At 38.1% G+C, this 25,290-nt stretch overlaps 1 protein-coding gene across 1 annotated transcript in view; it reads right to left on the reverse strand.

Moving 5' to 3' along the window:
- Positions 1-7,952: 7,952 nt before the first annotated feature.
- The window catches only part of LOC114356114 (apoptosis-stimulating of p53 protein 2-like), a gene marked incomplete at its 5' end in the record, with an annotated part of 40,819 nt that continues 23,481 nt past the window's right edge, over positions 7,953-25,290 (reverse strand). The window contains 3 exons of the mRNA XM_028309200.1: positions 7,953-8,093; positions 12,385-12,538; positions 13,829-14,037. Coding sequence (XP_028165001.1) covers positions 7,953-8,093; positions 12,385-12,538; positions 13,829-14,037 — 504 coding nt within the window. The remainder of the gene's footprint in view (positions 8,094-12,384; positions 12,539-13,828; positions 14,038-25,290) is intronic.

Genomic DNA, 25,290 nt, shown 5'->3' on the forward strand with positions numbered 1-25,290 from the left:
CATGCTTTTAGGGCAAGTTAAGACGTTACTTGGTTTAATTGAAGTATCTACCTCTGTTAGACATCTATTCATAAGACTCAACCCTCGACACCAGCCGGGCTAGGATGCGCGTCGTGATATACTCTTATCGACGTCAAAATGTATGGGCAAATCGAGAAAATGGCGTGATAATCGCTTATCGCGGCGCTCATCTTAGGCCTACTGGACCAAGTTTAAGCCTATGGTCTCCTATAAACGCCGCGTCACAATGTAGGTACTGTTGTGGTATCTTTCAGGTGTTGACGTCGGTGTATGGACGTCGAAGGAACGTATGACGCTGTCATCGTACGCCGCGTATATCGCTTGATAAGAGACCGTAGCCTCAGATTGATCGAAGAAGTTGAATCACACGACGCACACCATTAATTAATCACCAAGCCTATTTAAAAAGTTGTTTAACGAAAGGCAGCGTCAAGGGCAATGTATTAAAGGTTAATATAATGACTTGGATGAATAAAATGACATACTCGCAGTTATCAAGAGTAAAACAAGCTTAGCAACAGATATAAACAAAATATTGTATAGAAAAAATGGTGATAATAATATTCCTTTTGCCGCAGTCGGGTAAAAAACCAATAGCATCTTATATCGTTGCAACAGGAGCTATTTTGGAACAAAATAGATAGTCTGCTGTGCTGTTGACTGCTGTACTTCAGTCCATTAGCTGACCTTTAAATTATAAACAAATGAAGGTTGCAAAACTCCATCTATCATTTTGCAATGCAACAATATTAATAGCCCTAGAGTTATAAAGGACATTGAGAAGTTCTAATAGAACCGTAGCGTATTTTAGCAGTCAGTTTTTGTCTTTACTTAGTCAGATAACATAATTCAATTGATAAAATTTGCTCCACGTGGTATCGAAGCGGAGATGTGTTAAGTAAGAGATAAGAATTTATACTTCGTAGGTATTTGATATGCATGCAAATTATTTACAGTTATTACCCGAAAACTACAATAAAACGCTGATTATATCATAAATTCTGGGCCTTTAGGAAACTAGCCGCTTGTAATCAAAATACAAAAATCTAGGTATACTAATATTATAAATGCGAAAGTAACTATCTGTCTGTCTCGCTTTCACGCCTAAACCACTGAACCGATTTTTATGAAATTTGGCATAGATATAGTTTGATTCCCGGGAAAGGACATAGGAGGATAGTTTTAGTACCGGTTTTTGAAACAGAGACGCGCGCGATAAAGTTTTTCTGTGACTGACGGGCAAAGCCGCGGGTGGAAAGCTGTAGAGATGANTTTAGTGTCAATATTGATTGTAGACAGGATAAAGTGCTTATTACTTCTTATCAGACGATTTGTGACGTTGATCAGCACTGAATAAGAATTACCGAGTTTCATTTCAGTGCTGTAAGTTACCGCAGTACACGTCTGGTTCCCACAGAGTAGAGTACGAAGAACCACATGAACCGTGGATGTAGTAAAAGACGATTGAGGGACAAATGAGCGAAAATCTGACTTGGGAGGTCTGGCCACCAGTGGCGTAACTTAGAGTGACAGGGCTGGCAAAATGCCACGGGCTCCCGACCCTAGCGAAATGGTCCCGGAGCCCCCATGAAAAATAACCCTAGATATGATGATGATCCATCCGACCGATTTCGGCCATGGCGACCACTCCGACTCCTAGCTGTCTTGGCGGCGCTGGTGTGCCCGAAGATGGCTTACGTAGCCTATTTTCGCGGTAAAATCCCTCGCGCATTGAGGGCATCTGAGCACGCCGCCAACATAGTTATAGTGAATGGCGGCAGATGGACGGGCCTTCAAGTCATCGCGCTTCGCGTCGAGTTCAGTCGTACGCTGCACCTCGAACTCGTGGACTTGCCTCTTCACAATCTCCCGCCATTCTGGACACACTTTATCAATAGTTAGGACGAGTCAAGTAAATACTTAAAATATTTTGTGTATTTACATAAAAAATATCCTCCCAAAAGACACAGTCACGCACTTCATTCATTGGATTGGAAGCTAATGAGTAATGATAACAATATGAAGGTATCTCAATTTAGATCCATCCATCATCCTCAAGGTAAAAAGTAAACGGTGGAATTTTGTGCGTAAATAGAATTATTTAATTTTCCATGGTTTTAGGGCAAGTTAAGAGTCTACCTATATTAGCCATCTATCTATTCATATGTCTCAACCCTCGACCCCAGCCGGGCTAGGATGTGAGTCGTGATATACTCATGTGGTCATGGCAGAATCGCTGGAGGACCTCGGCCGGCACCATGCTCGAAGACCTTAATCGAGTTTCCCAACAGGTAGGTCTTCGGATGAAGATGGACAAAACGAAGCTTATGTCGAACGTCCATGTTTCGCCCTACCCGGTTTCGGTTAGGAGCTCGATTCTCGAGATTGTTGACAAGTATGTCTACCTTGGACAAACGATTCAACTAGGTAGGTCCAATTTCGAGAAAGAGGTCAATCTTCGAATGTAACTCGGCTGGATATATACCTACTCTTATCGACGTTAAAATGTATGGGCAAAATCGATAAAATGGCGTGATAATCGCTTATCGCGGCACTCATCCTAGGGTGTCCTAGGCCTACTGGACCAAGTTTAAGCCTATGTGGCCTCATATAAACGCCGCGTCACAATGTACCTAGGTACTGTTATGGTCTTTTTCAGACGTTGACGTCGGTGTATGGACGTCGAAGGAACGTATGACGCTGCCATCGTACGCCGCGTACCTATATCGCTTGATAGGAGACCGTAGCCTCAGATTGATCGAAGAAGTTGAATCACACGACGCACACCATTAATTAATCACCAAGCCTATTTAAAAAGTTGTTTAACGAAAGGCAGCGTATTCAAGGGCAATGTATTAAAGGTTAATATAGGTAATGACTTGGATGAATAAAATGACATACTCGCAGTTATCAAGAGTAAAACAAGCTTAGCAACAGATATAAACAAAATATTGTATAGAAAAAATGGTGATAATAATATTCCTTCTGCCGCAGTCGGGTAAACCACTAGCATCTTTATATCGTTGCAACAGGAGCTATTTTGGAACAAAATAGATAGTCTGCTGTGCTGTTGACTGCTGTACTTCAGTCCATTAGCTGACCTTTAAATTATAAACAAATGAAGGTTGCAAAACTCCATCTATCATTTTGCAATGCAACAATATTAATAGCCCTAGAGTTATAAAAGACATTGAGAAGTTCTAATAGAACCGTAGCGTATTTTAGCAGTCAGTTTTTGTCTTTACTTAGTAAGATAACATAATTCAATTGATAAAATTTGCTCCACATGGTATCGAAGCGGAGATGTATTTAGAGATAAGAATTTATACTAAGTATTTGATATGCATGCAAATTATTTACAGTTATTGCCCGAAAACTACAATAAAACGCTGATTATATCATAAATTCTGGGCCTTTAGGAAACTAGCCGCTTGTAATCAAAATACAAAAATCTAGGTATACTAATATTATAAATGCGAAAGTAACTATCTGTCTGTCTCGCTTTCACGCCTAAACCACTGAACCGATTTTTATGAAATTTGGCATAGATATAGTTTGATTCCCGGGAAAGGACATAGGAGGATAGTTTTAGTACCGGTTTTTGAAACAGAGACGCGCGCGATAAAGTTTTTCTGTGACTGACGGGCAAAGCCGCGGGTGGAAAGCTGTAGAGATGAAACGGATATCCGGCAACTATCCGGTAGGCCGGATATCCGGCCTAAATTTACTATCCGGCCGGATACCGGATAGTAACTCACTATCCGGCCGGATACCGGATATTAAAAAACTACGACAATTTCCTATTAATAAAATGAAAAACATTAATCTTTGAGGTAAATATCATTATAATGGCTTATAATAATGACGGCTTTTATTTAAAGTCCAAAAAGTTACAAAAAAGCCATTCTTCAAAAAGCCTTTCAAAAAACTAATTTCTTTTTCTGGGCTATTCACTCTAATGACGAATACATAAATACACGGTGGTGCAGAAGAAAATTCACTTGTGAAAATTGAAGGAAACCAAAACTGTAAATTTTTATAGAACTTTAACTATTGCAATTTGAAGGAAATTTAATGGAATTTATTTTTAAATTTACCTTTATTAAACTACATCGCCCAGGAGATTTCCTTGACGCTTACAACATTCGATCAACATACATCAAAATCTTGAAATGCGTTCGTGAGAATTACCTCGAAACCTATTTTCATTTTTTTGCCGAATGCTCAGCTTCAGTTGCTGCATGTTTGTTGGATTATAAAAGTATACTCTATTCTTAATGTAACACCACAAAAAAGAATTTTCTGGAGTGAGATCAGGGCTTCCTTGTNATGAGTGCATTAATATGACGCCACATAACATTTGGTTTATTTTTGTTATTGTTTACAAAACGAGTGAAATATGCTTGCTTTTCAGAAGCCACCGCCCGGTTATACAAATTGCGTAAGTCACGATAATATTGTCGGCTTGAATCTGTCCCAATAGCCTTTGCTCGACGACATGCTTTATCCCTCTCCGCTCTCATTTGTCTTAAGGTGTCCGTCATCCATGGCGTAGGAGGCCGTCTAAATATGCGTTTTTGTATAGGGGCAAATGTATCCACTAAGTCCAAAACAAGTCCACTGAATGTACTAACCATTGCATTAATATCGGTGTGAGCCAAAACCAGATCCCACGGAGTGAACTTCGCAGCGTTATTAATAGCGTCCGCATTTGCACCCAATGGTCTGTAAGATACCTGTCGAGGCATCGGTCGCCCACAATCAATAGCAAACACAGTGGATATAAGGCCGTGGTCACTAAGGTCGTCATTATGAACCACTTCAACTAGCAAAGGTTTGATATTTTTTCTAGTGAAGACAACATCGATTAGAGTGCTAGAGTTTGGAGTAACACGCGTTGCTTTATCAACAATTTGGTGCAAATTGTAGCACTCAGTTAATACGCTGAGACATCGCGGTATCCCCACACTACCATCATCCAGTAGACAATTTATATTTAGGTCACCTAGTAAGAACAGAAAATCATATTTAACCGAGAAATGCGCGAGCGAATTTTGCAAACAATCAATTGCTATTCCGATACTCACCGATTCCGGTCGGTACGCTATCCCAAAAACGGCGGTAAAACGACTCAGCTTAACAGTAAACCACATTTGTTCTAGTACCCCGGTGGGGTGCTCTAATTGTTTCAGACGAAGATTAGATTTCAGGTACGCTCCTACTCCTCCACCCCGACCCCGACGAGGGCTGTGTACCAGTCTATAACCGGGTATAGAATATAATTTATCGTTTGAGTCAGCATTAAGCCATGTTTCGGTCAAACACAAAATATCAAATGAAGCCGACTGTATACTTTGAACCAATTCGTCCCATCCCGTGTTTAGAGAGTGTACATTCAGAAGTCCTAACGACAGAAATTTTTTTCTAGACTTACCCATTTTGAAAATTGACAAAAATCCCGGATATAATACCCTTAATTAATTAAATTAAAATAAAAAAAATATGTTGCAAACTTCAATCACTACAACCTCCGTAAACATTGCTCACTTTTTATGGGTATGGGTGGCATGCCCTCGTCTTTTCTGGCATAGATTAGGCCCCTACGCACCCACACAAATCTGAATCCCTTCTCTCTACCGATTTTTCTAGCATCTCTAAAGAGTTTTTTACAGTCAGGAGATAAGTGTTCTGATACATAAACGTTTTCAGTTGCGCCTTCGATTCCCAAGTGTCTTGAGTTAAGTCTGCTACTTGAAGTCTTGTTAAATTTGGAAACAGCACCAAGAAGATCTTCGCGAAGCCTCGGCGAGGAAAGCGTCACCAGTATACTTCGGGGTCTGTTAGAAGATTGGTCCATTTTAGCGATGCGGCGGCAGTTTTTAATATCGGAGTCAGTGACTGGTGCATTAATTGTTTTGCAGACATCTTTAAATATTTGCAACAAATTTTCACTCTTATACTCTTTTACTCCTTGTATTTCTAAGTTACTATCCCGTGAGATTTTTTCAATTGCCGTTATCCGGTTATTCAGTATCTGAATTTCCGTCTGTAGTCCAGAGGATTTATTTTGAAGCTCCTTAATTTCCTTATCTTTCTGTCCAAGTCTCGTTTTCAGGTCCGATTGTTCAGCTGTCAAGAAATCTGTAGTGGTGGTGAAATCTGCCTTCAACCGATCAGCTATCTCATTCAGCTTAACCGTGATTAACGCCAATAGGTCCTCCTTGAGTGCTGACCGCAAGCCGCAAACAATTGGAGATGTCGATGACAATTTTTTATCCAACAATCTGCTAATACTCTCGATGGTGACCGGAATCTGGCTTTCAGTGGGACTGTCGGGATCGCCTGAGAGTTGCTTTGTCCGTAGTGATGGTTTCGCCCGAACGGTAACGTTGTGGTGGTCCGAATGTTCGCCCAACTCGCCGCTTGCAATGTCAGAAAAGGGCTTAATGGGTGTGTTTTGGTTATCCCCTTTCGGCTGCTGGTTTTTGCATGCTTGGCATGTCCATGCAGCTTTACGGCTCTTTTCCATCAGGTTAAAAAGTTTTTCATTGACATTAGCACACTCCAGGTCATATTTTGACTGACACAGCGAGCAGGTTAAAAACGCTCTAGTTGTTATTTTACTTTTACATCCGGCGCAATTCATCTTAGATGTCAACATTTTCGTTTGAATATGTAGCAATAACCGTAGCACGCCCACACAGCTGTTTGCAACAGTTGATTGCAAAATGCAATTTTAATGCCAATGTCTGAATTTTGATGGAGACAACGTAATTGCGTGAATTAAGAGTTACACAATGAGGGTTTTCGCGATTGAAAAATCCGCCAGATGGCAATACGTAGACGGGAGATCCAAATGCTGCATGATTGGTGGATTTTGACATATCGCACGTTCATAATCAAACTGTCACTATACAAAAAAGTCGATTTTTCAGGAAAAGCATTTGAAATGCTCAAATTTTAAAACCCTTGCAAAATGAGCAAAATGCTATTAAATGTTTTGTTTTTTGTTAAAGACCAGTAGTGGCTTATTTGGCTTTTACGGAAATATAATTATCTTTCAAATTATCATAATGGTTTATTTAAAATTTAATTTTTTCTCTAAAAATAGTGTCACTTTTCCACTAAAATTGAGACAGTGACAGTTTTCAATTAAAAACGTGTTAATGTTGTATTATTAATTCCGGTAGAAATGTCACTATTTTCATATAAATTTGACGATGAAAAATAAAAAAATGATTATTATTAAATAAAACTAACACAAAAAAATCAGTAATTTTAATAAACTTAAAACTTAATAATTTGGATTATGTCGTACCAATGGTAACAGTAATAAATGTAAATTCTCGATCAGAAATAAATACGTTACACACATGAAATTACTATAAAACTACATCACATAAATCAACTTCTTAGAAAATAAGGTACTCTCTTGTTCAGGCAGCCTTTAAACAACCAGAACTTGATGACCTCGATGAACTTGACGAACTAGATAGTGATTTTTCATGGGAAAAAGGCTCTGAGAAGTAGGTTTAAATTCAGGATCATTATTCAAGGGGCCATTACCTCTGCGAGCAATGTGCCCCGCCCACTGCCACTTGATTTTAGCGATTCTGCGGGCTATGTCGGTCACTTTGGTTCTCCTGTGGATCTCCTCATTTCTGATTCAATCACGTAGCATCGTGCACCATCGGACCTGCGTAACTGGACTGTTTGTCCCAGGTCAGTAAACTTTCGAGTGTAGAGTCTCCAGATAAGTGGATACTACATGGACATTTGACATGTTTTTTGTCTTGTCCATATTCATTTTCATACTCATTCATCAGGCCCACTTGTTGAGAGGCTCTACTTAGGCTATCGAGCATTATGCCTAGATCTTCCACAGTCTAAGCCATGATTACGACATCGTCCGCAAATCGAAGGTGGATTATTTACTCGTTGATATTTATGCTGAATCCACTCCAGTTCAGAAGCTTGAAAACATCTTCCAGGGCGGTGTTGAACAGTATCGGAGATATGACATCTCCCTGTCTCACCCCTTGCTGCAACTGGATGAGTTTCGAGTCCTGATCCTGGAGACGAACCGACATTGTGGCGTTTTCGTACAAGCCTTTCAACACTTCGATGTATCTATAGTCAATTTGGCACCGATGGAGAGACTGTAGCACTGCTCAGATCTCGATCGAATCCAAGGCTTTTTCATAGTCCACAAACGCTAGACAAAGTAGTATAGCCTGACCAGGAACATAAAAACCCTGGCATAGAGGCGCGTCAATTGCATTTGATAGTGCAACACTGAGTACAGTCGTACCTGTGTTAAATTAATAGGCTAAATTTATGTATCAGGATTCAGGATTACGGGCTAATTTGATATTTTCATAAATTAACGAAAAAATATTATTAAAGGTAACCTGGTTTAAATAAATTAAATGAAACCATCAATCGAGCTAGTAGGATTTATTTTATTATTCATCAATAATCAAATTCAGAACTTGAATATTCAACTGCAATGTCTGCTCATGAACGTTTCAAACTCGGTACTTCTTTCCCAATTCCATAAATTTCAAAACTTAGAAAGTGACAAAAAACTTTAAAATAGGTAGTTGAAACAAACTACAGCTAATTTTCATAGTGGACTGTACTATACGATAAACATGTCAGTCAATTTGACAACCTTTATCGGAAACATTATTCAATGAAAATATTGTCCGAACCCTTGGTATTTCTCTTCGACAAATACATTAACACATTGTGAACCACTTTTCTTTCACGACTTTAAAAATATTTTAGCAATTTATTTCACAAAATCAATTGCACACATTGAAAATAAAGTTTGTTTACACTTTGACAGCAATAGACTGACATGCAAGGTGACATGTCAATGAAGTTTTCAGTTACTGTTGCCATTAAAAGAAATTAGTACCATTAGTTTTCCGCAACATGGCGAGGGTTTTTATGTTCCTGGTCAGGCTATACTTACCTTGATAATTTCTTTGATTTTACTAGTGTTTCGATTGACTGGTGGCATTTTTGTTAGATAAAATTATAACTACTTAGTCATTTAAAAATATTTCTTGTTGTTTTAATATTTCACTATTTGGATAAGCACAATATTATACGAAGTGATGAACAATCTTTTTAAAAATGTAAGAGAAATATTGTCACTTTTTGTTTTAAGGCGTTTTTCGTATTACTTTATTGTGACTTATCTTATGGTTTTGGAGTAAAAGCGTCTTTATGCTAAAAATGACGTTTTTCAACACAGAGTTTACATAACTATCACAGCGTGCCCGTCCAGATCCCGTCACTACTAAAACTTATGAGCAGAGTATACTCTAATAATCCAAAAACTCTGCAGCATTCATCCATCCTGAATCCATTTCGAGGTAACTCTAACGAAAGTTTTCCAAAATTTTGATGTATGTTGTAAACGTCAAGGGAATCACATGTACGATAAAATTTATAAAAGGAAATAAATTTTAAAATAAATTGCACTAAATTTCCTTTAAATTGCAATAGTTAAAGTTCTACAAAAATGTACAGTTTTCGTTTCATTAAATTTTCAAAAGTTAATTTTCTTCTGGGCCACCCTCTAGTAAATAATATCTGTTAATGTCGAAATATTGCCAAATAAAAAAGGCGATTTTTTTTTCACTGATGGTTTGATGACATGATGCATGCAGTTCAGTGAGATTACGCAGCAAGTAAACGAATTTAATTTTCGCTATTCAATCACACACTCACGATAGCAACCGAAATCGCTCGAATTGATTTGCCCCCTAGACAAGTGGCAAAATCTGACATTATATTCGGACAGATTCGATTTTCGAAAAGTGTGACTAGTCTAGTCTACTAATAGACCCACTGATCGCGTTCGAAGCACCTATGCGGCGCTAAACTCGTCACGACATGAAACGAGACAATGGGCCAACTATCCGGCCGCCGGATATCCGGCTATCCGGCCTAGCAGCTGGCCGGATATCCGGTATCCGGTATCCGGCCAAACAACTATCCGTTTCATCTCTAAAAGCTAGTACATTAATAAGCAAACCTATTTTATTATGACTGTAAAATTGCCTAAATAGGTAATTTAGTTTTGAGCTGACACGCAAACTTGTAATTAATATATTAACTAAACATTTTAATTGCTATTTAATCCTTCAAGCTCCGCGAATCTAGACACAATAGATAATCAATTGTTATGACATTAATTAATGCCGTCTGGGACTCAATCGGTTAATCCTGTTCCTGCTATTATTTTGGCTTAAGCTATTTGAATAGAAGTATGATGAATGGCTTCTATTAAATACAGTTTCAATTTATAACATCAATGTTATTAAAAGGTAGTTAACTAGGTAGTTGTTACATTTAGCATAAGCATGCGCCTTTTATCTAGACAAGCGGTAGCGTATCAACCTAACTTTAAATAAGTCCCCCCCTGATATTTTTCTACGCCCTCCTTAGGACCCACTCCGGTTGGAAAGTCCTGCAATAGACTGATCCAAGTGAAGATCTTTTTCCAGCAAATAAGTAATGTTAACACTACAAAAGGCCGGACAGCGGACACGTAAGTATTATTGCGAATCAACCTTCAGAATTATAATAGCCGTACAAAGGTCGAAGAGTGCACCGGATTGAGACTCAATTAAGATTTCTATTTATGTAGGTAGGTATAATAAAATAAATACATGGGCGCGGGTTTTCCCATACTAGACCAGTACTATTTTATCATTATGGAACTAATTAGCTATGTATTATAGCTATATCAGAAGTATACCTACATGTCCACCAATTATTGTTTAGAATAGAATAGAATATTGTATGAATAGAAGCACAGAATAGATAATTTGATAGAAGTGACAATCTATCTATTTATTTATAAACATGTTTTAATGGCCTAAACTGGAACAACGTCAATAAGCTTGGATCGCTCCTGTAAATGTGNTTTTCATAAATTAACGAAAAAATATTATTAAAGGTAACCTGGTTTAAATAAATTAAATGAAACCATCAATCGAGCTAGTAGGATTTATTTTATTATTCATCAATAATCAAATTCAGAACTTGAATATTCAACTGCAATGTCTGCTCATGAACGTTTCAAACTCGGTACTTCTTTCCCAATTCCATAAATTTCAAAACTTAGAAAGTGACAAAAAACTTTAAAATAGGTAGTTGAAACAAACTACAGCTAATTTTCATAGTGGACTGTACTATACGATAAACATGTCAGTCAATTTGACAACCTTTATCGGAAACATTATTCAATGAAAATATTGTCCGAACCCTTGGTATTTCTCTTCGACAAATACATTAACACATTGTGAACCACTTTTCTTTCACGACTTTAAAAATATTTTAGCAATTTATTTCACAAAATCAATTGCACACATTGAAAATAAAGTTTGTTTACACTTTGACAGCAATAGACTGACATGCAAGGTGACATATCAATGAAGTTTTCAGTTACTGTTGCCATTAAAAGAAATTAGTACCATTAGTTTTCCGCAACATGGCGAGGGTTGTTATGTTCCTGGTCAGGCTATAATTACCTTGATAATTTCTTTGATTTTACTAGTGTTTCGATTGACTGGTGGCATTTTTGTTAGATAAAATTATAACTACTTAGTCATTTAAAAATATTTCTTGTTGTTTTAATATTTCACTATTTGGATAAGCACAATATTATACGAAGTGATGAACAATCTTTTTAAAAATGTAAGAGAAATATTGTCACTTTTTGTTTTAAGGCGTTTTTCGTATTACTTTATTGTGACTTATCTTATGGTTTTGGAGTAAAAGCGTCTTTATGCTAAAAATGACGTTTTTCAACACAGAGTTTACACAACTATCACAGCGTGCCCGTCCAGATCCCGTCACTACTAAAACGTGTCACTGTTACTCACAACAAATGCCGGTTTTCCCATTAAACTCCATAACGACACTAGTGATATCTGCCGAACTATTTGAGCTTTAAGCTTGGGATTTTTACAGCATGCACTTTTCGCGGAGCGCTGATAGATGGCGATGTTAACTCAATTTCTCCCAATTTCGTATAGTGACGGTTTGATTATGAACGTGCATCTGTCAATGTCATGTCAAAAATAACCAATCATGCAGCATTTGGACCTCGCGTCTACGTATTGCCATCTGGCGGATTTTTCAATCGCGAAAACCCTCATTGTATTGCTTTTTATGATTTTTCAATGATCTCATACAACATTCTTTCCTCGTTTGATGATATTGATGGTTTTATAGATCAAAGTTTTCGCCTACAGAGGGGGCACTTTAAGGCCAATTTGGGTCATACCAATTTGGCTTTTAACTAGGTAGTTGAAGATAAGACTTCATTTTATTTCTCACCTGGAAATGGTTGTTGTGGCTGACGCTCTGCGCGTGCGGTACATGGTTGTAGGGCTCCACGGCGGCCACGTTACCGCGAGCGTGCTGGTTCCTCGGTTGCTGAGCGCCGGCTGAATATGTGGGCAGCTGCTGCATCGGCGTGGGATTGGTGGTTCTGGAAATGGGAATTTGAACTTAAAGCTTTGGTCACATGGGTGGAGATGGCTCATCATGATTATCAGTTAAGGGATGAGTCAGTCCTGAATGTAAAAACACAGACAGTAATAGGGAAGAGACTAGATTCTTTAACTCCTCGTGGGAAATCAGTTATACGCCCTGTATTTCCTAGCTGATTAATATCTTTAGTAACTACTAGGGTTTCTCCCTTCTTACCTCTGCTGCTGCTGCTACAGTCGCTACCAGCTGTCTTTTCAACGCTCGCTTCTTCAGTATTTGTTTCTGAAGTTTGGAGAGGCGGTGGTCTATCCTTTCTACCGTCCAGTCTTGATGAGCTACTGTTTAGGACCTCTTGCTGCTGCTGTTGCTGTGGGTACGTATGTGCATCCTTTCCATCTTGCAGTCTAGATGAGCTTACTGCTATGGATTCTGTCTCCTTACCTTTGCTGTTGTTGCTGCTGGTGCCTATGCGCCGCACGTCGCCAGCTGTCTTTTCAGCGGTCTCTTTCTCAGCATTCACGCCTGCAGCTCGGAGACGCGGCGCTCTGTCCCCTGAATCTCTTAGACTATAGCTACTGTAGTAGTAGCTGATCTTTAAGGAATCTCACTCCTTACCTCTGCTGTGGCTGCTGCGGTTGCTGCTGTGGATGCCTATGTGCTGCCGCCAGCTGTCTGTTCAGCGCTCACTTCCTCAACAATCGCGCCTGCAGTTCGGAGACGCGGCGCTCTATCCCCTGAATCTCTTAGTCTAGAGCTACTGTAGTAGTAGCTCATCCTTAGGGATTTTCTCTCCTTACCTCTACTGTGGCTGCTGCGGTTGCTGCTGCGGATGCCTATATGCCGCCGCCACCTGTCTGTTCAGCGCTCTCTTCCTCAGCGCCTGCAGCTCTGTCCTCTGAGCTGACAGTCTACCATTCTTCTGCGACGTACTCCAAAGGATTCTCTCTCCTTACCTTTGCTGCTGCTGTTGTTGCTGCCTATGCGCCGCCGCCAGCTGTCTGTTCAGCGCTCTCTTTCTCAGAATTTGCGCCTGAAGCGGTCTCTACTCTGCTTTCGGCCGATAGGATAGGAAGTATTCCTAAAGATTCTCTCTCCTTACCTTTGCTGCTGCTGCTGCTGCTGCGGTTGCTGCTGTGGATGCCTATGTGCCGCCGCCAGCTGTCTGTTCAGCGCTCGCTTCCTCAGCAGTCGCGCCTGCAGCTCGGAGACGCAGCGCTCTATCCCCTGAATCTCTTAGTCTAGATGAGCTACTGCTATTTGCCTACTGCTAGGGTTTCTTTGTTCTTACCTCTGCTGTTGCTGCTGCTGCTGCGGTTGCTGCTGTGGATGCCTATGTGCCGCCGCCAGCTGTCTGTTCAGCGCTCGCTTCCTCAACAATCGCGCCTGCAGTTCAGAAACGCGGCGGTCGATACTGCGCATCTCCTCCTGCCGCGCTCCCAACGCCGCCCTTTGAGCCGACAGCCTGCCGTTCTGCTGTTCGTTCAGCTTGTTACGATACTGGAAAGAGAGAAAGGGATGGATTAGTACTGTCGTAGATTTAAGCGAGACTTAGTTGCTTTGGTTCGTATCGTGTTCGTGTACCAGAATACTGGCAAACACTGAAAAAGTTCCCACTTCGTTTTCCAGGAAAACGTTGATAATAACGTACTCGGCTGGATTTGTTGCAGGTCTAAGTAAGCTATCCCCGGTACTACTCGACATCCACTGGTTGGGTTTCATTAGAGGTAAAATTGTAAAGTCGCAGTATTAGGAAAGAGAAGTGAGATTAATCACGATATAGTTATCTTTCGCTCTGCTTACTTTGGCGTATAAATAAATAGTTGAAACGATGGATCAAATTGAATTGAACACGAATAGCAAACAATAAAAATCTACTAACTATTCTAGTAAACATAACTAATATACCACGGCTACTACCTAATAATTTATTTCTCCTAATTTCTCCTGATCTCAGAGATTGGGGTTATAACAAATGGGCAATTGAATAAAACTTGATGTTCCCCATTTCAACGTCGATTTAATTCACTCGTCGGTTATTAACGCTGGCTTTCACACAATGTTCTTTTGAAGACCTCGCACCCATGAATAAACGTTTATGAGTTCATTCTGGAACGATTAAACGCGCAGTAAGCAGCTGAAAACGGGAATTTATTTCAATTTCAGGCGAATTCTCGAGCGTTCATTACTGATGGTTAACGCGACTATATCATTTAACTGAAAAGCGAAAACATTCGTTAAAGTCCAGAGCAAAAGGTTCTCTATCAAAGTACAGTCTCACTCATTGTTTTCAGTTAGGAAGATTTTAAAACTTGAAGAAAATTCCATGGAAAACAAAATTCTCATTACTATTTTATTGTCACCTGTAAATGTAATTAAATTGTATTAATTTCGATAATGAGTAAGTAGGTATAGCACAGAACATCTCATACGTATGTGACAATAAAATAAAACGTAAAATTAATGCTACACGTGTGGAAAACGAATTTCGCCAACACACAATAAGTCGACATCTAAACAAAGTAACTTTCAAACACCCTGTATTCTGCTTTTGAATACGCGGCAAATGTGTAAAATAACGAGTAACTACGTACATTAATTACGGCTCTTAATGGCTCTACTTTACTGAATTCATTTTGAGCACAAAACGCTAGGCAACTTTCAAAGCTTAATATGGCACATACGTAATGAGACTACGCTGCTTATTTGCATTTTCTTCAGTAACTTAACAAGTGCAATTTATTAATATTAATATGCAATGTAGGTAAAGCTGTTCATAATATTCTGTTACCGACTGTTCAATAGTTCGATTTATTTAACTACATCTAAAGGCCGCTATTTACTTCTAAATATTCGATAAGTAAGTAAGTAAGTTCACTTAATGTAGTACCTTTTATTACGAACTAAAGTCGCTGACATAGCCCAACGGATCATTAGCAAGCTAAAGTGACATTGGGCAGGGCACATAGTACGCAGAACTGACAGCCGATGGGGCAGCAAGGTGCTGGAGTGGAGGCCGCGTACCGGAAAACGCAGCGTAGGACGTCCACCCACAAGGTAGACTGACATCATAAAGGTAGCAGGAAGGCGCTATACGCAGGCCGCTACCAATCTATCAACATGGAAATCATTGGGGGAGGCCTATGTTCAGCTGTGGACGTCATATTGCTGAAATGATGATGATAATGATTACCTTTCATTAATGAATGCAAACCACCAATCAACTGAGGTATTTTTACGTCAAAGTCAAGCTTTCATATTTTAAGAATATTAAGATCCCACCAAAAACATTCTGTAAAAAATTAGCCAAGTCTCGATGGAGCTGCCTGTTTATCTCTAAAAAGTAATGAAATCTAGACAAAGTCGTGCCAAGTCTATGGTTCCTTACTGCGATTTCTTTATTATTATATTTAATGTTGTGTGACTTGGCCGTTGAAAACAAGTGCCACGCCATCTAGCGATGAGCGGTACAGGCGAACACCACGGTGCCGGTGTGGCGCTAGTAGTATTGATTATGAATGTGGTGTTACTCCAGATCTTCGATTTTCCTAGTTTTTATAGTTTTCCCTTTATGTAGTCATTAAACCCTAACTCTGTACCAAATTTCAGCTCTCTGAGTTAATGGGAAGTACTAGTTCTATTTTGATGATCATCAGTGAGTGAGTGAGTGAGTGTCGTAAATGCGAAACTTTGCTTTCGCTTAACTTCGGAACTAAATGACCTACAAACTTGAAATTTTGGATTTTAAGTATGTGATTATAGCTTACTAGATGACAAAAATTTCTGCGTTCTGGTCTTATCCAGAGGTTCTCAAATAGAGGCCTGAAAATGCGGCGAAATGGTTCCAGTAAAGATGGTACGGCAGTGTTTGCTTCGCGCTCGACTTGGCGGGGGCACTGCCGTGCCCCCAGATAAAGGACCGGACCAACAGCGCCACTTTTCTCAGAAACGCCAACCCATTTATTTAGATTACATTTTGATGGACACTTGAAGTCTATAAGGAACTATTCTTATCTACATAACTCTAAAATTCACGGAGTCTTGGATGATTAATTACGAAAACTTTATTGAGATGAAATTCCATACTCCAAGGTATTTCTTACCGTAGCGACGGTATTTGGACATAGTGAAGGTAGTTTCAATGGTCTCACTCGTTGGCGTATCTAGGGTTCTTTTTCAGGGGGGGGCATGGCCCCTAACATCCTGCCATGTGATTAGTATGTAGCTCATGAGTTAGGCCCAGATTTTTATTCATAGTTAAAATAACTAATTGTTAAATTTTGCTACTAATGGTTAAATATTAACAAAATGTAAACTAATAGTTAAAGATTGTACTAAAAGGCAAGCTAACCATTGTTCAAAAACATTTTTTTCTGATATTTATCCACTTGTCATTTGACATGTGTCAAATTTGACTATTGGTTATTTTAACTACGAATCAAAAACCTGGGCAGGCACCAGACCATTCTTGGTACCATCTTCGGTATAAACTTAGACAGTGCCACTGTCGTTTCAAATTCGTATTCGTTTCACTACGATCCGAAATTGAGTACTTTTAAAACTACGTGACTTGAGCGAATCGAAAATTAGATAGCAATGATTTATCAAAAATTCCTGATCAAGCAAGTGAGATTTCTTTGTTAATCTCTATTAGTATTTGAGTGATGAGAAAAAGATTAAAATGTTTGAAGTTTCAGTGTAATTCTTCCGGAAAATTGGCGGCTTGTTATCAGCGAAAAGCTCCAATTAAACTTGGTTTAGGAGTTTTTTATTTGTTTTGATTAATTTGAAAACCGCTGGTTTTGTGAAGTCTTACAAATCGTACGTTTAGAGATGATAAAGCTGTTTTAAACTTGAATCTTCATAATGTTTGTAACCACCAGGTGCTTCGAAATATCTAACAATTTAAATAATCCCCTAACGAAGATTTTTGTAATAATTCGACACGCTCGATGGAATAAAAAGAAAAAAATGTGCCGAAATGAGTGACGTACCTACGGAGTCAACTAGTAGCTTCTAAAATAAATACCTATATCATTACATAGGATTTACAATACCTATACCTACAGTCCATACCAGCAAAAAGTGGATAAGATTAAAGTGTAAAAGTTTCACAGTAATTCTTCCGGAAAATTGGTGGCTTGTTATCTTTGAACTAGTGATGTTCAATTGATATAAAGTATCGAATATCGAAGTCAGATTCTTATGTAGGTAATTCAAATTCAACATTGCCGCCAGTAGCTGCCTTCAGAATTGTTATGAACCAATCAAAAACAGCTAATGTTAAAAAAAATATGCGAGCATTTGAAATAAGTTCTCTAATCTACTTATAATTTTATTCATTGTCTAGTCACCAAATTACTTAAGGTCTGCTTAGTGTTCGGTGCCTAAATATTTGGTGTTAGCTGGAACAGTTTGGGGATTTTAGGTTTCAACTATCGATCAACATGAAATGGAACACATCACTAGCGGCCGCAACTCAGCCATGTTCGTTAGGAGTTTTTTCAAGACTTAAGGGCCTGTTCCACCACCTACTGGAAAACTCCCTGATAGCTTAAGAGGAACTTATCTCTATGATAAACTTAAACTTTCAAGATCTCCCATAGAGATATTAGATGAAGTGTTCGGTAACCAGTAACAATTTGTTGGATAGCATTAACTCAAAATAACTATCTGAAACTTTATCAAGAATGTCGAAACTGACCCTTATACCCGTAATAGAGACCGTGTTAACTTTCGATCTGATATCCTTTGGACAAACGACTTACTATTAAAAGTTTTGATTGCTTTAGAATAGATGGATGGAACTTAGACGCGTGTCAAAAACTTCCGCGTCTAGTGTAGTTTAGTAAAGTTTGTAAAGGATATAGCTATGCCTTTGACTTATAGTTTCAAGCTATTTAAGTACTTACATGTTTATAGTAAACTAGCTTTTGCCCGCGGCTTCACCCGCGTGAAATTTAGTGTCACAAATCGGCAAAAATTATAGCCTATATGATAATCTCTGGGTTACAAACAATAATACTGTAAAGTTTCAACAAAATCCGTTCAGTAGTTTTTTGCGTGAAAGAGTAACAAACATCCAGACCTCCAAACTTTCGCATTTATAATATTAGTAGGATTGTGGGTAAACAAAACAAATATTACATTTAACCCTTTCAAGTAAGCAACTTGTAAATTCGCTTGTGTTACGAGTGGATTTATCACAATAGTTTAGCGGACAATAGGGATCAAACTCACAGCCAATTAACACTCGATTTAAGAGTCCAATGGTGAAATTATCGGGCGAAATCCCTAATATTGTAATGCGAAAATAAAACTCCTATATTTACGATATTGTAAATCCATAGTCAAGTCCATAAAACCAGTAAAAAATTTTATCGTTTAACCTGTCAAATGCCCACCTACTAGTAGAACAAAACACAATAGTCCACAAATAGGCTAGTTTCCTAAAATATTTTTTTAGTCCGCAATGTTTATTATCAAAAAATATTGGACACATATATTTTTATTTGTCAATCTAACAAATAATTACATAGTTATGGTGCGTTGAAGTTCCGCACGACGTCACAACGTGCGGCACTTTTATGCACGCATTGACGTCACGGGCCTCTTCTTATGAACTTTGGCGCGCTTTATCTCTTTAAATTTTCATTAGTTTGAAAAAGTGAAAAATACGTGTAGAGTATTTTTTGATAAGTTAACTGACGGACTAATTAAAACTCTTGCTTTTTGACCCAGGAAACATCCCCATTGTTTGGTGACGCACTAAAGGATGTACCAAGAATGGTCACGGGTTATCATGCCCGCACACGCGCTACGACATCAACGAGTCATCTACCCACGTTTCCTAGTTTAGTTCGTATCTACATGACATGGTAATCCATAGTAAAGTCCGTAAAACTTGTCGTTTAACTTGTCAAATACTTGACCAGGTACCCAATGGTAACAAAATTGACCACAATTCTTTGTGTGCCGCACTAATGTTTGTAGTGTGTACCAAGGATGGTCACGGTTTATCACGCCCGCACACGCGTTATGATATCAACGAGTCATCTACCCACATTTCCGGGCGGTTGCGTTTCCACGCCGCCGCGTTTCCATTCGACTCAATGACGATTTGTTTCTTCAAAAATACTGCCATTCGGACTCGGAATAACAGAAGTTTCGTGGAAATTGAATTCTATTGGTCATTTTCAACCTGGTTTAGTTCGGGTTGCGGATCAATTTCCTATACAAAACCATGTGTGCGGAAGAAAGAAAATTAGTAGCAGATGTACTGAAAAAAAAAAGGTTAAACCCCAACTTCAGAAGTGATTCGTTCCCTATTTTAACCGCGTTCCTCAAGAGCACTCAATTAAAAAACAATTAACAAGATTAACTCGAATAAACGAGTCCCTGCGTATTCCCGTAAGATTAGAACCGTAAAATACTGATGTTACACAGTCGACAAAATATTGTCATCGATATACCTAAACTCCGTGTTAAGCTATCTGAAGTATCGATGATCTTATTGGGAGAGTCACGGTGATGTAAGTACCTATTTATTTTATTTATCCATCCTCTAATTCAAAAATTGAAAACAGTAGGAATTGAACTGACACAGATTTACATAGAGACAGTCATTGTTAAACCCGTCAAAATTTTAATGGCTCAGCTAGAGTAAAATACATTAAATAGTTTGAGATATGCTTAACATCATAAATGCAAAAATCTTAATTACTAGCTTATTTAGAAAATAAGAATGGCGCAAAAAAGTGGCATAATCCGAAATACGTTTATTGAAACAATCGAAATCGATAAGTCAAACTAATCATGTCAACACAACACTGGCTTATGGCAAGACGAAAATTAGAGCGAGGTTCAAAGTCGCGGTATTAATCTGTACAACGATACGAATGGGACTCTACACGGTAACGGTAGAGTTCGTAACGACGGCGGAGGGATTCGTTGCTAACGATATATCGTTACAACGGAATGCCGAAATATGGGGCGTTATTTATAAAGGTAGTGGAAGCCTGTGGGGGATTTTTAAACCATTTGTTTGGTAATTTAGACGGTACGTAGTCATTATGCAAGTAGATATATCTAATAAAAATAAAAAGAATTTTCTAAAAGACTGATATGTCACACATCACTAAAGTTTATTTTAAAGTTACAAAGTAAATAAATTATAAAGTTATTCTCAAGTTTAAGTTTCAAGTTTAACCTGGTTGAAATTCAACCAATCACTATGTAATAAATACTTACTGACTGACTTTTCTCTTCGTATTGACACAGAATAAGTAGGTATTGACCAAATTTTATTAGTTACTTTCTAAGTATTTCACGATACCTAAGATGTAACGGTCCTGGTTAATTAACTTTTCATTAACCACGCTAGCAAAATCAAAAGCAAAACTTCATTTTATCCTTAAAACTTTTTAGATCTAAAATTTATGGCATCAAATTAACGCGCAAAGTGAAAATACATCTCGGCTGCATTTAATTTAAAAGTGCCGCGTGAAACGTAAAGTAGGGTTTTATAAAATACGGCTCAAATTGAAACGGGGAGGTGTAAATGTAATAACTAGATTTTCCAGTTACGCTACGTTAGGGATCCGAGGCAAAAGTGAGGGTTATAAAACTTAGGGAACACGTCTTGGGTAGTAAAATTACTGGGCTATGAGGAAAGATAAAAAGGAAGGCTATGTTATTAATTTCGTAAAGTTTAATTTTAGGGGAACATAGATAATGTGTACCCAATAATGATCGAGCTGAAAGTGATTGTGTAACTGAAAACTACCTACCTACTTATACATTTTTTGGCAAAATATTATTTAACACAACTAAGTCCCGTCTCTATACAATTTAATTGCAGTCAACCGATTTATTTACAATTAGCTTTTGCCCGCGGTATCGCCCGCGTGAAATTTTGTTTGTCACAGAACTAACTTATCGCGCGCGTCTCTGTTTCAAAAACCGGGATCTTTTTTGACTCAGGAAAATGGTCTGTCCTTTCCTGGGACTCAGACTAACCAAATTTCATTAAAATCAGTTTAGTGGTATAGGCATGAAAGCGTAACTTTCGCCTTGATAATAAAGTATTAAATTAATAGATACGTAATAGTTATGCATTATAAAGTAGCTTCACCGAATATAGTCCAAATAATTTCATTCATCTTCAGCCAAATGTCATCTCGTCCGATGACAAGCCGCCATAAATATACATTTCGCGGTCAAATGTTCCCGAGGCCGCGGCCGTAGCGACGACGCGTGGATTTCGTTTATTTAGCACAAGGTATTTATCTATAACTAGCTTTTGCCCGCGGCTTCACCCGCGTGAAATTTGGTTTGTCACAGATCGTCATAAATTATATCCTAAATGTTAATCTGGGCTATAAAAAATAATACTGTAAATTTTCATCAAAATCCGTTCAGTAGTTTTTGCGTGAAAGAATAACAAACATCCAGACATCCACACTTTCGCATTTATAATATTAGTAGGATAATTTATAAATAAGTAAGTAAGTAGGAACAAAAACATTAGTTGTTCATTGGTAAAAAAAACACTATGCTTCATTAAAAAATATGCAGAGATTCAATTTCGTGACAAACCTGGATCACGAAGTATAAGTCTTGTAAGAAAAATAAACATAAAGATTAAAAAAATAAACAGCATTGAAAAAATCCGATAATGATGATGGGATACTTTGAATTTAAACCTTCGCTTATATTATACTCTGACTTAAATGTTGTGATGTTAGTACTTAGCAAGGTTAGCTTCGTAAACTTTCCTTAAGAACATTTTTATCAAACAGGCAAGATAAATTAATCAAAGTTTACCAAGAACCTAGTTAGTAACGATCGTCTAGGAAAACGTCTGGCGTTGATTTATTGTTAAAATGTTTTTAAAGTAGAAAATACCTGCTACATAATTAATTTTACAAAAAATTAGTAATTGGTGCCTGAGCCTGAGTAACAAGTAGGTACGATAAAAAATACCCTAGAGACTGCTACTAAACGTTTTCAGTGAAGCCAATAACAACTATCGAATAACTATCTGTATAACCTGTAAATGACTATGTATACGCCGGAATCGAACGTGACCTTTCAGCCCTAACCCTAACCAAATACCACGTAACACTTTCTAACGCGCCCTCTATTCCTACAATCCTAAACTAATGCAAAATAAGTACTAACCTATCCCGCACCGCTCGATTTCAACACACCACACCTTACGGGCACTCGTCACACACTTGACACAGTGTCACTTTATCAAAACACCGTTAATGAAACGGCAAGGTTAGTACACCGCCCAAAGTCAGGTGCGGTACTAGTGTCAAATTGGTCACTGAATCAAAGATGTTGGCAGTGGGCGCGCTGCGATTTAGTCCGTGACGTCATACGGTTATAGGGTGTGATTGGATATAGTTAAATGAGTTCGTAGAGTTCAGGGGGACAAGACATCTGTCTGTATTAGCTATAATAATAATATGTGTATTATATTTTGTGATAGCTACGTAAGTGCCCGAATAGATTGAGGTAGCTGCTAACTCAATGCAACTCACTTATTCAATGTTTATTTCAAGGTTTCTGCATCAAAAATGCTAATAAAATTGATATTTTTGCTGTGGAGATCAAACTGTAAGATCCTGGTTACTTAAAGTCGCTCTCTGATTGTTCAGCTCAGTTTTGATGGTTAAGATTTAAGTTCTCATTTTGTCTCAGGTATTGAAAATGACCATCAGTCTCAGCAAATGAAAGGGAAAAATAACTGAAGCTAATTTTACAAATTACTTGTACTACGAAATCGTTAAAAGGTATTGACAATGGAAAATCATTAACAATTTAGATTATCATCACCCTGTATAAACATTATAATTAGATTATTTCCACCAGTTAACAATCTAATTTAATAACAGTCGTAGACTGCATGTCGGGCACTTTACCGACTATCTGACTGATAAAGACGAATCTAGAAGATAAAATAGATAGACCGTTGAACTCTCAAAAGCGTTTGTGGTGTCTTATTCTAGAATCCATTGATATTCCGAGAATGCCAATAGAATAGAAAAGAGATCCGTAATATTGTCAGTTCGCAGCGTGAGCCCGCTCCATTTATGTATTTTGAACGGGGGATTATTCTCAAATCCATCGATAGCGGGTGATAAATCATGACAGCTTCCTTCAGGAAATAATACATCAATGTGGTGAAACAAACCTAATAATACAACTGACATGGTACATAAGTAAGTAGACGGCAAAAAACCGCGGTATCCTAATAATATGTAATGGTAATATGATATTCGGCAACAAAAATTTGTAATCTGATGTGTAGGCGATTGGAAATAAAGCGACATCCTGTTTTATTTAGTCCCTATTGAACACGCAGAATTCACACACATTTAGCGTGATGCGGTGGTTACTAACAGCACAGAGGAGTTAATTTAATTAAATCTAATGTACCTACCGGAAACAGAGGCGAGAAACCATTATTTCTACATTTTGTTCGTTCAGCCAAATAACGTCTACTGGTATAGAGGCCTCCTTCAGGGATTTCCACAACGATATTTCTTTACAAAGGAATTAATTATAAGTGGTCACATACACCAAGTTGTTGTATAAAGTCACAAGGATAGTCCTGAATCATCAGCAGGACATTTAATATCCACTGCAAGAGCATGACCCTCTCTAATTTACCAGAGGCAAATGGAGGATTTGACCTACACTCCCCACACTGGATAGACGGGTTGGGGAGTAAGGATTCCCCCTTAGAGGATCAGACTGAGTTATTGGCATAATGTATAATTTATTTACATTTTATTCTAGTGCTTTCAGAATACCCACCCGATCGATCAAGTCTAAGAAACGCGGTCTGAATGTCTGCAACCTACTTGGCCGCGGCACACTATGTGTTTGGTTGTGTGAGTCGTGTCAACACAGGTGGTAGTGTGTGTGATGCAAACAAAAATATTTATAGGTGATGTTTGTGGTCGCATGACAATAAACAGTTTAATGTCTCAAAATTACATGAAATTACCATTCCATTAAATTATTATAGCCACAATCGTCTACACATCGATCTTCAAAAATGAAAAACGTCCATTGATTGCAAGATTTGTGATATGAAAACATAAATCTAACCTACCTAAAATAGTCAATTACCTTTGAACAGAATTTTCCTTATTCTTGGTTTAATACAATAAATGTTCTCAACGAATACAGAAAAGTCTTCATTTTTGAATATTTATGCTTCGTGAGCTCGCTCTACAATTTGCTACGTCGTAATAACGTTCGAGAAAATAGTGCTAAGCGAGGATCACGAGATTATCGCACGTAAAATTGGCCGGAAGTTAGACAAAAGCTTTCACTTCCGGTCAAAAGTTTAAGGTAGCCGACATACGTGACATTTGCCCTCTAATCATAGAGGAGAGAGTAAACATACCCAAGTCTGTCAGTTGTATAAAAAAAACTACTGCTGAATTTTTTTATGTTAAATAACTAACCTGAAACTATGTTAAAGCTTCAGACAAACAGGTGGACTTTTACCCATAATTTATTCTTTGAGCTTCTTCTTTCTTTGACAAGGGTATGTCAGCTGACGTAGGCACAACTCTAGTTGATTTGCGGGTAGAGCGTCCGGTTAATTATGTATTTGTATCACTTACTAAGCTTAGTCCAATTTAGAAGTCTAGCTATTTACCAACTTTGCCTTTTACTTTTATTACAGCTATTTACCAACCTTGCCTTATACTTTTATTCTAGGAACGG

Source organism: Ostrinia furnacalis, unplaced genomic scaffold (genome assembly GCF_004193835.3).
Source record: "Ostrinia furnacalis isolate ACB-3 unplaced genomic scaffold, ASM419383v2 OfSCF2653, whole genome shotgun sequence".
NCBI lineage: Eukaryota > Metazoa > Arthropoda > Insecta > Lepidoptera > Crambidae > Ostrinia > Ostrinia furnacalis.